We start from the raw sequence: 15150 nt of genomic DNA, 5'->3' as shown, positions 1-15150 counted from the left end.
TCTGTCTGTCTCTCTCTGTCTCTCTCTCTCTGTCTCTGTCTCTCTCTCTCTCTCTCTCTCTCTCTCTCTCTCTCTCTCTGTCTCTCTCTCTCTCTGTCTCTCTCTCTCTCTCTGTCTGTCTCTCTCTCTCTCTCTCTCTCTCTCTCGCCACTGATACATTGACACTAATATGAACACCTTGAAATGTAACACCGACTTTTAATATGCACGGGGTCGTTGCTGTTGAAACGTTAAAACCGACCTATATGTGGACCCCATCAACGAAAGGCCTCATGATAAAACTGCCCTGTCCATAAAGGCTCGCCAGAGGCTCGGCGTAGCATATTATTTAGCGTAATATGATGTGTAAACCCAATCCCCAGCGTTAGGTGTACACGTACTTAGGGAAGGTAGCCTCCACGAGGTAGCCGGACTCCAATCAATCTATGAATTAATCTACCTATTTGACAGATCGTATTTCAATGATTATAGACCACAGCAATTCATGAATATTCTTAATGACCAATAATAAAATATAAAATGTATATGAAAGCAAATGTTTTTATGATCATATTATACCAGCGTGTCAATCATCTACCGTATTGTTCTATTGTTGTTCAACCCATAACAACTCTATAAAATAATTTTTCTTTCTTCCATATTTTTTTTCTTCATTTTATGATTAATCGAGTAATTATGTTACCACATACAGCTTGTGATTTTAAGCCATGGAAAACAAGGCATATCAAGTCTATTCCAATATGAAAAATTTCGATTGAAAAAAAAAATACTTCCAGAATCCAGATCAGTTTGATGGACGTATTTTAGTTAACAAAATATATCGGTAATGTAGCACGCCGACAGTCTTCGCTTTGCTTATTGTAACGGGAGATCAATCAATATATGTAATCAATCAGGCAGTAGGCAGGCCGTGAATCCGTCCGTCCGTCCGTCCCTCCATCCATCAATCCATCCATCCTCCCATCCATCCATCCATCTGTGTGTGTGTGTGTGTGTGTGTGTGTGTGTGTGTCTATCTATCTATCTATCTATCTATCTATCTATATATCTATCTATCTATATATCTATCTATCTATCTATGATGTGTGTATAGATACACGTATCTGCCTTTTGATCTATCTGGCTAACCAGCCACCCATCCACCCATCTATCCGTTCGTGCGTTTGCTCGTCAGCCCACCCGTCGGCCTATCCAGTCATGTCTGTCTGTCTGTCTGTCTGTCTGTCTGTCTGTCTGTCTGTCTGTCTGTCTGTCTGTCTGTCTGTCTGTCTGTCTGTCTGTCGTGACTGTCTGCCTGCCGTGACTGTCTGCCTGCATACCTGTTCTCTCTCTCTCTCTCTCTCTCTCTCTCTCTCTCTCTCTCTCTCTCTCTCTCTCTCTCTCTCTCTCTCTCTCTCTCTCTCTCTCTCTCTCTCTCTCTCTCTCTCTCTCTCTCTCTCTCTCTCTCTTAGTTTGTATGTCTGTCTGACTGTCTACAAAAGAATTTTCTAATTAGCTAGCTAAGGATAATGTAAGGAAGCCTAATCAATAATAACGCTAATACAACCCGTACTTGTCCTGGTCCAGTGCAAATGTAGTAACAGTATAAATCAACGTAGGGGAGCTAAGGACACCGTGCGGTCACCCTACCTTCCGTATTGCTGACTATACATACATCATCGGGTAGCGTAAGGCCATGGACAAGTGCTTGTTTACACGCTTATTGTGGGAAAGTTTCCGAAGTCATACTAAATTACATTTTGTTGGATTCATTTTAGTTGGCTTATTAATCAAGTCAATCTTGGTCTTCGAATAAGACATTATCTCTAAAAAAAAAAAAGGTCACGCCTTCTTATGGTTTTCCCATTCCTTCTTTAATAATGTCAGTCATCGCCGCAAGACATTTGTAAAATTGCAGAACATAGTCTGAAATCTTGTCCTGTTGCTTGAACGCAAATATAACTCGGAAAAATCTTTGAATTTGTACAAATAATGGGTACAAACGATTCTTTTTGTGTTTAGATGCGCAAGAAAATGAGACCGCCAAAATAAAAAGTAGTTCTGTAGTGGAAACTTAGGGAGTTGTAGACATGAGCGATTGTAAAACTTCAGTAACATTTGAAGAGCAGAATTTGCAACAGGATTCAAAATTGAGTTACCACATGTAACACTTTGTGGTATTTACCTAAACCATTTAAGGCATTTCGATTTTTAGAAACTAAACATATCGATATCTAAGTTTAAAAAGAAATTATAATTTTTTTCTGCTAATTTTGAAGTCTGCTCTTTTTGCGGTGACTGCAGTTGTCGTCTGCTACTGACAAAATTAAAGTTGTATACGAGTTTTGCAGAAAAAATATTTCAAGAGATTGAAATTGTCGTCTGTTACTGATGAGATGTAATATTTTTTTTTCATTTCAGATATTGAAGTTGTCTGCTGCTGAAAAGTAAGAATTTTGTATTTTTTTCTTAAATATTTAATTTTTTTTTCATTTTTCAAATATTAAAGCTGTCGTCTGCTGTGGAGCAAAAAATATGACAGCAGCTACATATCACAAAATGGTTGCCATCAATCACTGCATATTGTGACTCAACACAATTTGTGCAAATTTATCAAATGGTTCTGTCGTTCAACTTACAAAACGACCGCTGATTAAGAAAAAGGTCGGTATATTTTTACGAGCAAAGTGGCAACGACCAAACAAGTAGCCATTCCCTTATGTCGGTTATGATCAAAGCTTCCAAGGTATTAAATGGAGGAATCTCTTCGGTTTATACTTTGTCTTTGACCACTTCTCCCGACAAGAGAGGCAGCCCAAAAGGAATTTGACATTTTCTCGAGAGAGTGTTGACTTCTTCCGAGTCGTAAAGCCCCCAAGGCTGATATGTTTGTGTGAATTTTAGTCTGTTTTGCGGACTGGGTTGTTTCGGCGGTTTTTGTGGCGGTCGTCAATTCCGACCTTGGCCAGAAAATAATAGCAGGAAACTCTAATGATACAACCAACCAACACGCCTCGTATTCCAGCAGAAATTCTGATGATAAATTTTATTATGTCACAGATATTTCTGCACTGACAGTCGCGTTCGGCAGCACTACTACCAGCTTACAAGTAAGCAGCACAGTTTGTATTGAAATTTGATTTTGTATTGCAAAAACTGCTGAAAAATATCATATATAGTCAATAAAATTTTAGGCTTTTTGATAATCGCGTTCGCATAAATTTTAGCTTGTGTATGAGAAGGGTATATGACGGCATGAACGTCTGTTTTAAGTTAGGGTATATCACATATAGTCAAACCAACAAGTGAAACGGTTGGTGTCAAACGATCCTAACTTAGCTCTTTGTGAATTGTCGCATTTAACAATTTAAATTTTATTCCGGTGTGATCTCTGGAAGATAATTACGGGAAAAAACGTGAATTAATCTGGTACAGAGTCAAAAGTGATTTTTTTTGTCAATTTGAAAAAGTGGCATAGTTCTCAAAAGCCCTAATGACATTTTCCGATATTTTCAATTTTTCTCATCCGATCTCACCAAAATGAATGGAAACAGATAATGCAGAAAAACAGCTATTTAACGTCATTAGGCCCTTTTTGGCGTAACCCCTTCAAATATGTAGGCACTGTTCCAAAGAAATTTATTCCCACCAAGTCGCGCGATAAAAGAAAAGTATTCCCACCGAGTCGCGCGATTCCCACCGAGTCGCGCGCGGTGTGTTTTATTCATTGGTAGGCCAATTCTAGATTTAATCATATATTGGCTATCATACATATATAATGCATTCAATTATTAATTTAAAAAAAAGTTACAATTACTGCTGACATTTGTATGTCACAAAATACTCCAAATTTGATCAGACAACATTTAAATAAGTGCTTTTTATATCAGAGAGTCAATTCCTCTTTTCCAAACTTTTTTAATAGAAATCTATTGGTGTATTTCGTTTAGCTATTTTTAACTTTGTTGGACTCAGTGCGATGAATCTTAACAACGTTTGGGCGAATTTTCTTCGTTGTTCCAGAAGTTATTTGTCCATTCGATTCTATACGTCCATGAATGGGTTAGAAATAAAGACGAATGTTTGAGAAAAACGTCGATTTTTTTTTTCGGGCAAATTATTGCAAGCGCTTAGTCTAGGGGCACGTTGTGCGGTTATTGTACTAGTGGAAGGCTATTCAGATTTTGGTCGTATACGAGGAATGCGATAAATATCACATATGGATGTAGTACCTTACATGTATGTCTTAATTACTGCCGCCATTTTCACAAAATCGAGTCACAGATTAAAACGGAAAAATCTAACTTTAGAGATTTGTTAACGATGAAATATCCTCCTCCAATAAAGTTGAAAGTAGCTGACGTTTAAAGGAATAACCCCTCAAAAAGTTGAACCCCGAATTCTGAAAACGATGGAATAGATCTTGTAAAGGTGAAAATTGACTTCATTTGCTTGACACCAAGAGGGCAAATTATTTACACGATGTATTTTTTTTTTAAAAGAAGGAAATTCAGTCATATTTCTTATTCAAGTCGTTATAACCGTTAGTGGACTTTCTATTGGGCTTGGAATGACAATAAAAACAAAAAATGAAAGAAATATTGGGAGAAAATGCCAATAACCAACACAAATGCTGAAAAGGCCCGCAGACGATAACGTCGATGGGCGCAAAAAAATGGACGATAACGTCGATGCACCTAGCCTGATACTGACAAGAAAATCGATTTTAAAAGGCCATTACATATATATTACTATTCTGACCACGGTTAATACTGTATAGAGCTACACTTTATGCAGACATTGTCAAAACCACAAAACCGCCATCTTTAAAAATGTTTAGTGTTGGTAAATTTGTAGTGTTAGAGCATCCATAATTCTGTCCTTGGATATTTTGCCAGACAGGAAATTCGACCCGAATGACAACACCAATAGGAAAATTTCGGAACCTACTTGTAGGCTCACCCCCGACGTTTATTCCATCCAAATAGGATCCTTAGGAATAATCCAATATTGGAACACGAGGTCAGGACAAAATGCTCCCGTCACTCCGAAAGTAAGATAAAACATTTCTAGCAAATAAATCTTCTAAAAAATGTAAAATACAATCAAAAATGAAAATTGACAGACGGTAGAATGGAAGGACGCGTTTTTAGTTAAAACGTTACTTACATATAGGATTGTGAACTGGAGAGTGTCGTTATGCTCCCTACAAAAAGTCGCCTGAAGCAAAAGCGGGAATCCAGACTCGTAGGTTGTATACTTTTCTTACACCAACATCTTTTTGGCACATCAACAAGAAAGATCATTTTACATATATTACACTGATTACAGATTATAAGTGATAGACAATACGTAGAACAAAATTGTTTGAAAAAAAAAATATTTTGATTGTTCAAATGTTAAATTATATTACACAAGTGGGATTTCACTTTAGCCAATATTCATCTCTCCCCTCCCCGAAAATCCTGACGAATGACACGAAGCTGCAAAATGTGAGTGGTAGGTAGAACATAAATATGATTTTTTTTTTTTAAAAGGGTTTTGGTTATTCACAAGATATCATACACACCGGGTTTTATTTTGACATTTTTTTCTAAAACAACATATTTTAAGTAATTTCCAAAGGGAAAACCACCATATGTACATAGAAGAAATAAACGTAAATTTTTAGACATTTATTACTCATTTGTCAACTGTTGACGACATACGGTGATAAACCTAAAATGCAAAAAAAAAAAAAAAAAAAAAAAAAAAAATCCGTATGGCCAAATTTGGAAACGGAAAATTTTCGATAGTGAAATAAAATGTCGCCTGATGTATGATATAGTGAAGTCTATTTCACAAGTGCCAGCGTCAGTTCCGAGAAAGAGTCAAGGTAACACCAAAGTCGGGTTAAAACGAGGTAGAAACGGTTTTTAGGCGCAAAAAATGTCGTCTGATGGTTTGTGCAAGTCGAGCTCACAAATTACCATGTCGGGAAGAATTCAAGGTACATTGTTATACCAAAGATGGGGTTAAAAATAATCACTATGCGCGAAAAATATTGTCTGGAGGTTTGTGCGTCCATCTCACTATTGTCATTTGTCAAGAAAAATCACGAGGCGCGAAAATAAGTCGTCTGATGGTTTATGCAAGTCTTTCTTACAATTGCCATGTCAGGACAAACCAAGGTAATACCAAAGACGGGATATAAACCAATTATAAGGGTACAAAAACGATAGAATTTATTCAAGACCAAAACATTATAAATAAAATTCACAATTGTGGTGTTTTGTGACAACTCTTGCAAATCTAGCGGACATAATTCTATGATTTCAAGGAACGTTGACGAGTTTTGCAAATCTAAACTTTCCTTTTTTTTCGTAATTGAGTTGTCCATTTGACAGTACTCTATTCCCATTTTTTGGTCTAATAATTATCCGCATCAAAATAACATGTCGAAAAATCAAATAACAGTTTGAAAGTGCATGAATAGGAGTCTGAAAATTACTAATACAAGAAACAAATTCAAATACGAAGATTAAAAAAAAAATTAAGAAAAAAAAGTGTCAGCAAGATACCGAATGCATCTCAGACCCCTGGCAAAAGTGTATTTATAAAATCAAAATGTGGCATTGAGACGGTAAAAATTACATGCATCTTAACTCCTTGTAGTATCAAACTCTTTCCCGCCAAAATGTGAACACAATTTTTAGTCTGTGTTGAATTTTTTAAACAATTTTACTCAATTTTAGACTGGGTTTAGAGAACCCGTCGTTAGTTCATTCATTTCTCGCTCTGAAGCTCTTTCCCGCCCAAAATATATAATCATACATTTTTTACTGTTTTTGTAATTTTTTGGTACGTCTTGCTCCAATTTTAGATAGGGTTTAAAACAAGAACTGTTGTTAATTCAATTTTTTGAAAATTGGTTTAATTCATTTATGTTTCCAAAATTATGAGCGCATTAAAAAAAAAATGTAGACTAAATATTCGTTCACATTGTTGGTGGGCAGAGATTATTAGATTCGGTCATTATATACGAGAAATACTTTGTTACACAATAACGTCTGCAATTTTTTAAAAAAAGAAAATTATTTTCAAAATACATGTTTGGACTCACATAGACTAGACTCTCTATTAAACATTATATATTTAAAGTCAGGTTCATGACCAATGAATGAAACTTCTAGAAAACCTTCACAGCTACATTTTCTACAAAAATAAAGAAATCTATCACGATTTTGAAAGTCTTCTTTCACATACGTTTTGCTTGTATGGAAGTGTGATATTTCAACTTTTCGGAATACACATACCTCCGGTCCTCCAAAAAATTGTGAAAATTCGTCTTTTTGACACCTATGCACGTTCGAATGTCTAGCTACTCATACTGGAAATTGTTTCAGTGTTAAAATTGAGATTCTCACAAAAATATCGGGGAGAGAAACAATGTCTGTTCTTTCGTATGGCGGGAACTGTTTTGTCGACAGACGCAGAATGTTGGTGATCGTCAAGTCGAGATAGCTGCCGATATTAATGTCCATCTTCTGTTTCAAGATACACTAAACAGTAAACGTTCTCATCGCCCTGAATCAAGATGAGAACAATCTAGTCTTGAAGACACAGTCCTTAAAAATCAGTACATATTTGATATATAGTAATCCGGTATTTTCGTTCATTTTTGTTATATAACAGTTCGGCATTTTGTCATCTCCCGACAACATGAGATTACAATCGGACATTTGCTGTTTTTGTGTCTCCGCTCACCGCTCCTTCTCTCAAAACTCACAATAATTCTGTTTTTCAACTGACAGACAACATTTAAAATGTTTGACAAAAATGGTTGATATGTCTACTAGGTCGTTCTAGCTTCAAGAAATGACAGTTTGTGTTGTCTGTGACTGCTGTTTCTGTTGTTGTTGCTGCTGTTGTGGTTGCACTTGTTGCTGCGGTACTTGTTGCTGTTGCTGTTGTTGTTGCTGCTGCTGCTGTTGTTGCTGTTGTTGAAGCGTATCTTGCTCGCTTCGTTCTCTCTCTGTCATCTTTTTGAGTTTCATCCGTCGATTTTGGAACCAAATTTTGACCTGTCGTTCAGTCAGGTTCAAGGTTTGTGATAGGCGGGTTCTCCGGTCACGTGTCAAGTACATATTTTGTTGGAATTCCTTTTCCAATTCAAAGATTTGAAGTTTAGAATATGGTCTTCTTTTTGTCCTTCTTGGTGTTGTTGTGAAGGTGGTCAGCCAACCACAACTTGCTGGACCTACAAATAACAAACAGCAAACTTATGAATCGGTTACTGCTTTCTCCAAAATTCTCATGTCAGGATGCAACAAGAACGAGATGACCTTTACCTCCCCGAATACAGAAATAGTTTTGGTCAATTCAGCACACAATTTACTAAAGCTGAAATCTGGAATTTACTCCCTTCATACACATCAGAGATACCTGTTGTCGGAGTAAGTTTAAAACAGACTTCAAAAGATGCCATCTTTCTGTTAATATATTTTACTATTACATATTGTGAGTTTATTTAAAAAATCATTTGAAGTAAGTTTCAACAGGTGTGGATTCATCTATACATCTTAGTCATTTAAAAGAATTGATTCAATTTATGTCAAGAATACAAAACATTAATTGTAAAGTTTGTCTGTTCCCTTTACCCTCCCGACGATATTTGTTAAAAATATACATATATATATATATTCGTATATATTTTACACATTACAGACGCTTGCTTTGATTCCGTGTTTTAGCTATGTCGAAATGTGATCGATTATAGTGACTTTTCCATTTCAAACATTGCGAATCTGTCTGTCTGTCTGTCTGTCTTTGTAAAAGTCTGTCTGTCTCTGTCTGCCTGTTTCTGTCTCTGTCTGTCTGTCTGTCTGTCTGTCTGTCTGTCTGTCTGTCTGTCTGTCTGTCTCTGTCTGTCTGTCTGTCTGTCTCTCTCTCTCTGTCTCTCTCTGTCTCTCTCTGTCTCTGTCTCTCTGTCTCTCTCTCTGTCTCTCTCTCTGTCTCTCTGTCTCTGTCTCTCTCTCTCTCTCTCTCTCTCTCTCTCTCTCTCTCTCTCTCTCTCTCTCTCTCTCTCTCTCTCTCTCTCTCTCTCTGTGTCTCTCTAAACATGATCGTTTGTACATACTGGTGGTTGCCAGTATATGAATGCGACTTCACCCTCACTTAAGCTTCGTGCCCCAGGCAGTGATGTGAGTTGTAGAGAAAGACCAAGGCAATCATTAGGATACAATGTATATCTGTTCTAATGTGGAACGAAACTGTAGAGTGTTCTCAATTTATAGTATGTACCCTATTTCCATCGTCAGGATACCAAAAGGTCAATTGGTCTTGATACATTTTTAGTCACGGTTTCTTTTCTCGAGGAAAGTTACATTGATCGGGAGAAGTTCGTAACAAATTTTCAATTTTTAGAAGGCGCGAAAAAATGTCGTCTGGTGATTTGTGTATGATTAATAGTTGGCGCGTGTTAGTGAGATAGGACCTTCGCTTGTTCTATCATTTAGTGATATCTTTAATACAAGGAATGTTAATTTTAAAATGACAACCCGACAAGAGCGTATATAGGATGCAAAATGTGAAAAATAGGAATTAGCATTTGAAAGGTTATATGTCATAGCTAAAGACAAATGCGTATTGTTGGTTACAGACGAGATTACAATGTGAATTCTTTCTACTACCGTTTTCTTTACTCTTTGTGCTTTTCATGCAATATTCAACTAAATACAAAACTGCTAGCGCCTGTTTTGATCTGTACTGCAGCATAACATAACAGACTATCATAAAAATAAGACATATTTCACACAAAAAATCGGAATTTTGAATATTTCTTGGCCAGGAACTTATGATATTAATGAACAAAACACAGTTACTTGTTACACATTGGATAATGTGCCAAACGATGTTTGCTGGAAAATTACTAAATCTGGTGCAAATTTTGGTTGCATGAATTGAAACGGACATTGTCGTCTGCTGAATTATTTCCCGCCATAACTGTTAACTACTATAAAATGCATAAAATGCCATTTCTATTGCCATTTGCAGCATGATATGTTGTCGTCTTTTAACTTAATAGTGGAGTCGATTGGAAAATGGTATCATAACGTTGCCACTTCTTTTTCTTCGATCACATATATTCAAAGGTCCGAGTTTTCCAAGTGTTGCTAGTCGGTCTGTAAAATTATGTACCATATTACACTTCTCAAACCAAACAATTCTACAAACTTTAAATTCAGATACCGTTCATAAAGTCATGAATTATTTCAATAATATTGCTAACATATTTCCTACTTTTCATGTACCGTATTTCTTTTTCTGTTGACTTTAGCTTGGCATACATACTGTGTCATCTAATTCAAACTGTTCTGTACCCGACACTTTTGAATTCCGATCGACCTTTTCCAAACAAAATTTTATAATTTTTAGTGACTCTATGAAACATTTCAGGTTCATTTTAGTTTGGGATTGATGAAAATACATTTATAAATCACTTACTTCTAAAATATTGTTTAAAAGTGATCATTTTATAGTATTTTGCATGAAAAATATGGATCTTCAGTTTCGTATTGTACAACGTACCGAGTTACAGATTGACCCGCATGGTGGCAAGGGAAAGACAATTTAGTATGCGATTTGTATTGAAGTGTATTTGTACTGATACGTCAACAAGTGATCATGTCACAAACTCTAATTGATAGTAATTCCGTCTTTTCTATCATTCAAATCTGCTTCAGCGAGTCGTGTTTCTATTCAGAAGCGTTCGACAATGTGGCGTGCGTGGAGTTAATAAGTACACCCAGCATACACGCAACTATGAGTTCCAACCAAACCAGCATCTTTCATTTCCTATTATCGCATAAACATTTATCGAGATCATTGAATAACAGTTTAGGAAAAGTTATTAAGGTAGTGTGATTAAGCATGATAACATTGTTAAATTGTAGAGGGGCACAAAATTGTCGTCAGAAACACCAAGCATTTCAACAGTTAGTCTTTAGCTCAAAAATTAATGTTCTAATAAAGGCCATTTTGAACGGTATCTAAAATTAGTGTAAATGGGTGTCAATATTGAATAATATCTGGATATTGAGGATTAAAGAACAGTAAAATTTATCAGTATGTCATTTGGATAAATTTAATGTTATTTTGGGAATGATATGACGGGTGTCAAATAGATGAACGACGCGATACGATTACTCTTTTGGAAGTTGCTGACTACAACGTCGTTCACTCCGTCTTCATCCATGGAAATTATACATTTCTCACTATTTTTACCACAATTTCCCCGCCTAATTTCCAGAAAAAATTGTTTTCTTTGCTTGATGTTGTTTTGACAGTTTCTGATCTAGAAGCCGTTACGGTTTTTACACTGTCTTCCATGAAAATTGTACTTTTCTTGAACTATTTTGACATTTCCCTGTCTAATTTCTAGAACAAATATATTGTTTGTCTTATACTATTTTGTAAGTTTCTGACGATACAAAGACGTTCTAACCCGTGAAAATTGTACATTACTTAAATCTGTACCATTATCTGTAACAGTAATCTTTGGCGCTTAATTTCTAAAACAAACAATTCGTTTACTTGATACTATTTTTGAAAGCTGCTGAATGATGTTCTCTTTATCTTCATTCGTGAAATTCTACATATTTTAAAGTCGTCTGCACCAAATATTTCCCCTCAAAATTTGTTTTTTAATTTTTGGCGGCGTATTTCAACTCTATTTTAGACTGGTATAAATTGCACTAAAGGATATTCGCGAATTGACGCAAAAAAATGGTTGTTGAATTTGGACATCAGCAATACAAACGTTGTCAATATTTTTCTTCTTTTTGCGACAACACTGTGGTTCTTTCCTTTATCTATTTTTGTCATGTTTTTGAAAAATTAACCAATTGTGATATCTTGGGTATAATATAGTCTTCACTTAGTGGATGTCCTAAAACTCATGGTCATTTCATGAAACAACAATCATTTGGGTAGCGTAACTCAAACCCACCTGCACTTTCTAAAACAAAATTGTATTCACGTAAGCGATACATACATTAGGTTATGCAGACTTAGATTTTTGGCAACTTAAAATGTGAATGTTTTAGCACAAATGTCTCACTCGAAACACGTACACGAGCCCTTCGCCTGGTCAACTGCTTCAATTCGGACATGTTACACCGTTTAAACCCGACCATGGCGGCAATTACGTTGAAGGTAGCTGGAAAAGACACACGAAATCTATCAAAGGGTAACCGAAAATAAGATTTTCTGTGTATTTAAATTTGGGTTAATTTTTGTTAAGGCGGGAAGGACTGCTGTCGTCAAAATAGTTGACGACATACCAGTCCTAATGCGATGAAACTTTCACTTGGGATCTCACTAGCTGTGGTATCTTGGGGAATACTTTAATGCAGTGTAATGAGTATTTATGTGAAATATGTATCAACGACAAACTTAGATTCTATGAGGATTCCTTTCATAAGAATAATACGTCATTTTGTCAGAACACTTTATCTTGTGGAGTTGTTCTATACTCGAGAGTGTGATATGTTCGGTCATTGAACGAGAACGCCTAGAATTTATGTAGAGGAATTTCATTCACTTCTTGATTAGGTAGACGTTACCAAACAAATGTAAATAGTATCGATTTTGTGATTAGACACATATATGGCAGAGGGAAAGAAAGTCTTCCACAATATATTACATATCCACGATTCCAAATAGTAAACTTTTAGGTAATGACTGGATTATCCGTAGGGATGCGTCAACTGAGCAGCTGTTGTAGAGAACAGTGGTTCGACCTCGGTAGCAGAGCATCCCCGGTATCGCTGATACCGTACACATGGAAAGGAAACTTCACTGTACAGAGGAACAAAACTTCATAGTACAGAGGAACAAAATAACGACCCGTTCATTTTGAAAGGGATATACCAAAGCTAAGAATGACATTCTCACGCCTGGATCCAAATATTTGAAAGATTTGAGACGATAGTCCGGAATGTGAAATTCGTCGACCCGCCACCATGGGAAAGTCTTACCTGTGAAATTGACAAATTTGTCACGGCCACGCGCAGACGACTTTCTCTTTCCCGCGGTTTACAGAACAAAATCCATTCTTTTTTCGGAGAGGGAAAATAAAAGTAACATTCCGAAATAGTATCGTTGACTGTTTCACGCCGTTAACGTTAGGATTATTTATATTACACCAAAAAACTCGCAGTATGTGTTGTCAGTTTTATTTTGACGGTTACGATCCAGTTTCATTCTCTTCAAACGTATAACACACTCCTGTCCCTTTATTCGAAGCTTCCTGTATGAAAGTTATAACTAATCGTAATATTCTTTGTGGTGTATATTAAAATACCATATATTGGCAGTTTTGGGTTTATACTAAAATTACAGCTATATAAAGTTTACTTTTTCCCTTTGCTACAGATTGACAGTTGCATAAAACCTTTCGAATGGTCTCGTGAAGCGAGGCGAGTAGAACACCTGCCGTGCAATGAAAATACCGCGCCCTTAACAGTAGTAACGCCGGGCAGACGACAATTTTAGGCGGTATGTTTCTGGTCTTGTCAATTTCCTTGATATTTCGCCAGACAAGGCAAAACGCAAGCTAAGGCTGTCCCTTAATCTTTTTAAATGTATAAAAAGATGGCTCCATCAACCAACTCAAGTCTAGTGATGACAATATAGCCAGTATTGTGTCGCTCATTTTTAAAACCAAATTTGAACGTCGACATTTATGACGTACTTGTCATTATAGATAAGAGAAAGATTCTTTCATTTTTTAAATGATACAACTTCTTGTCTTCTGATCAAAAGCCTGTTGTAAATATTCATGCTTGACCAATTTCGAATTTGTCAAATGTATCGCCTTTGTATCTCCCAAGGATCGGACAGGTGCAAAAAAGAATACACCTGATTTATGCGACATAAAATAACATACTTACTATCATTTCCATAATCCTATTATGTCTTTTTAAGTCAAGTAAAAATTTCAATATTTTCCGAGAGCTTCAAACATATGATGGGTTAATAGTGAGTAGTATGTTAGTATGCATTAGGTGACATATTTTTCACCTTCAGACTCATCCAAAGGTATATACACAGTAGGCGATTTTAGACGTCGCAAATTTCAGGTAAACAAACTTGTGTAACTGTATCAAAATTTCGGCGATTTCGGAAAAGAAATATGAGCAGACGACAATTTGTGTCATATACTTATTTGTCTTACCGGTCATATTCATTGGATAGCCTGGGTTATGTTGCAGTTGATATCCTGTTGACGACATATACTGTTGTTGCGCTGCAGTCGGTGACGTGTTTAACATCGCCGGATGGTGGTGATGATGGTGATTGAAACTATTGGCGAATTGTCGAGATTGAGCAAAATCTAGTGGCGTCCAGGAAGACATTTCTTCGTTGTGGCCTCCCGTAGCCGCCGACGCCGCGTCCAGGTTGTTGTAGTAGGGATAACGACAGTGAAATGATGTGTGCTGATCAGTAGTAGATGCCGGACTCATTAAACCGCTGTTGTCACCCCGATTAAACATACTCGTCATTGGTGATGGCCGGGCACTAAAACATTGAGCTAATTCCGTGTTCGCTGCCGTCACCGACCAATCTTTTCCCGAACCCCACTGCATCATGACCGTGTAGATATAGCCTCCCTCGTGTCTGTGAACTCACCACTGAATGTATATGAAGTTTGGCCCTCGACTGCTCCCCCTTGTTATTAAGATAGGCTATGTTATTGTAGTAAGTGTAGTGCCGGCATGTGTTTGTAGTTTTCATCACAAAATGTCTGGGGACCCTTTATTAACTTTATTGCGCCTTAATCTTCGCAAAGGAAAGAGCCATGGAGGCCCCTAAACCTGAATGATATAATATTCGACGGACACTATCTATACTTACTGTAAATTGCGTGTTAGCATGTACAAAACCAACTCTATTTGCGCCTAGATCAAATAAAAGCCAAACCTAGAACTTTCTAAGGGTCATTTTTGACGAGATATTGACACAAGCCGGGGTTACAGTGATATATTATTCACATTACGGGGCTAATGCGGCAAACGTAAAAGTGAATGTTATTGGTTATGGTTGAAAATACCCGTATGTTTAGGAGACTGTCTTTTCCCCTCGAGCGACTGACTCATCAAAGAAGCTCAATTCTAGTAAACGCTGTGT

General features: G+C 36.6%; 1 protein-coding gene across 1 annotated transcript; it reads right to left on the bottom strand.

Annotated features, from left to right (window-relative positions):
- Window positions 1–7829: 7829 nt before the first annotated feature.
- On the bottom strand, window positions 7830–14609 carry LOC144450277 (homeobox protein Hox-A9a-like). Its single transcript, XM_078140875.1, has 2 exons — window positions 14198–14609; window positions 7830–8218 (listed from the first exon to the last, which is right to left on the bottom strand). The coding sequence occupies exons 1-2, from the start codon at window positions 14607–14609 to the stop codon at window positions 7830–7832; spliced, it is 801 nt and encodes a 266-aa protein (XP_077997001.1).
- Between the last annotated feature and the right edge of the window lie 541 nt (window positions 14610–15150).

Source organism: Glandiceps talaboti, chromosome 19 (genome assembly GCF_964340395.1).
Source record: "Glandiceps talaboti chromosome 19, keGlaTala1.1, whole genome shotgun sequence".
In the NCBI taxonomy this organism is placed as follows: Eukaryota; Metazoa; Hemichordata; class Enteropneusta; family Spengelidae; genus Glandiceps; species Glandiceps talaboti.
Note: the sequence above shows the minus strand (reverse complement) of the source record. Positions and strands in the feature narration are given on the sequence as shown.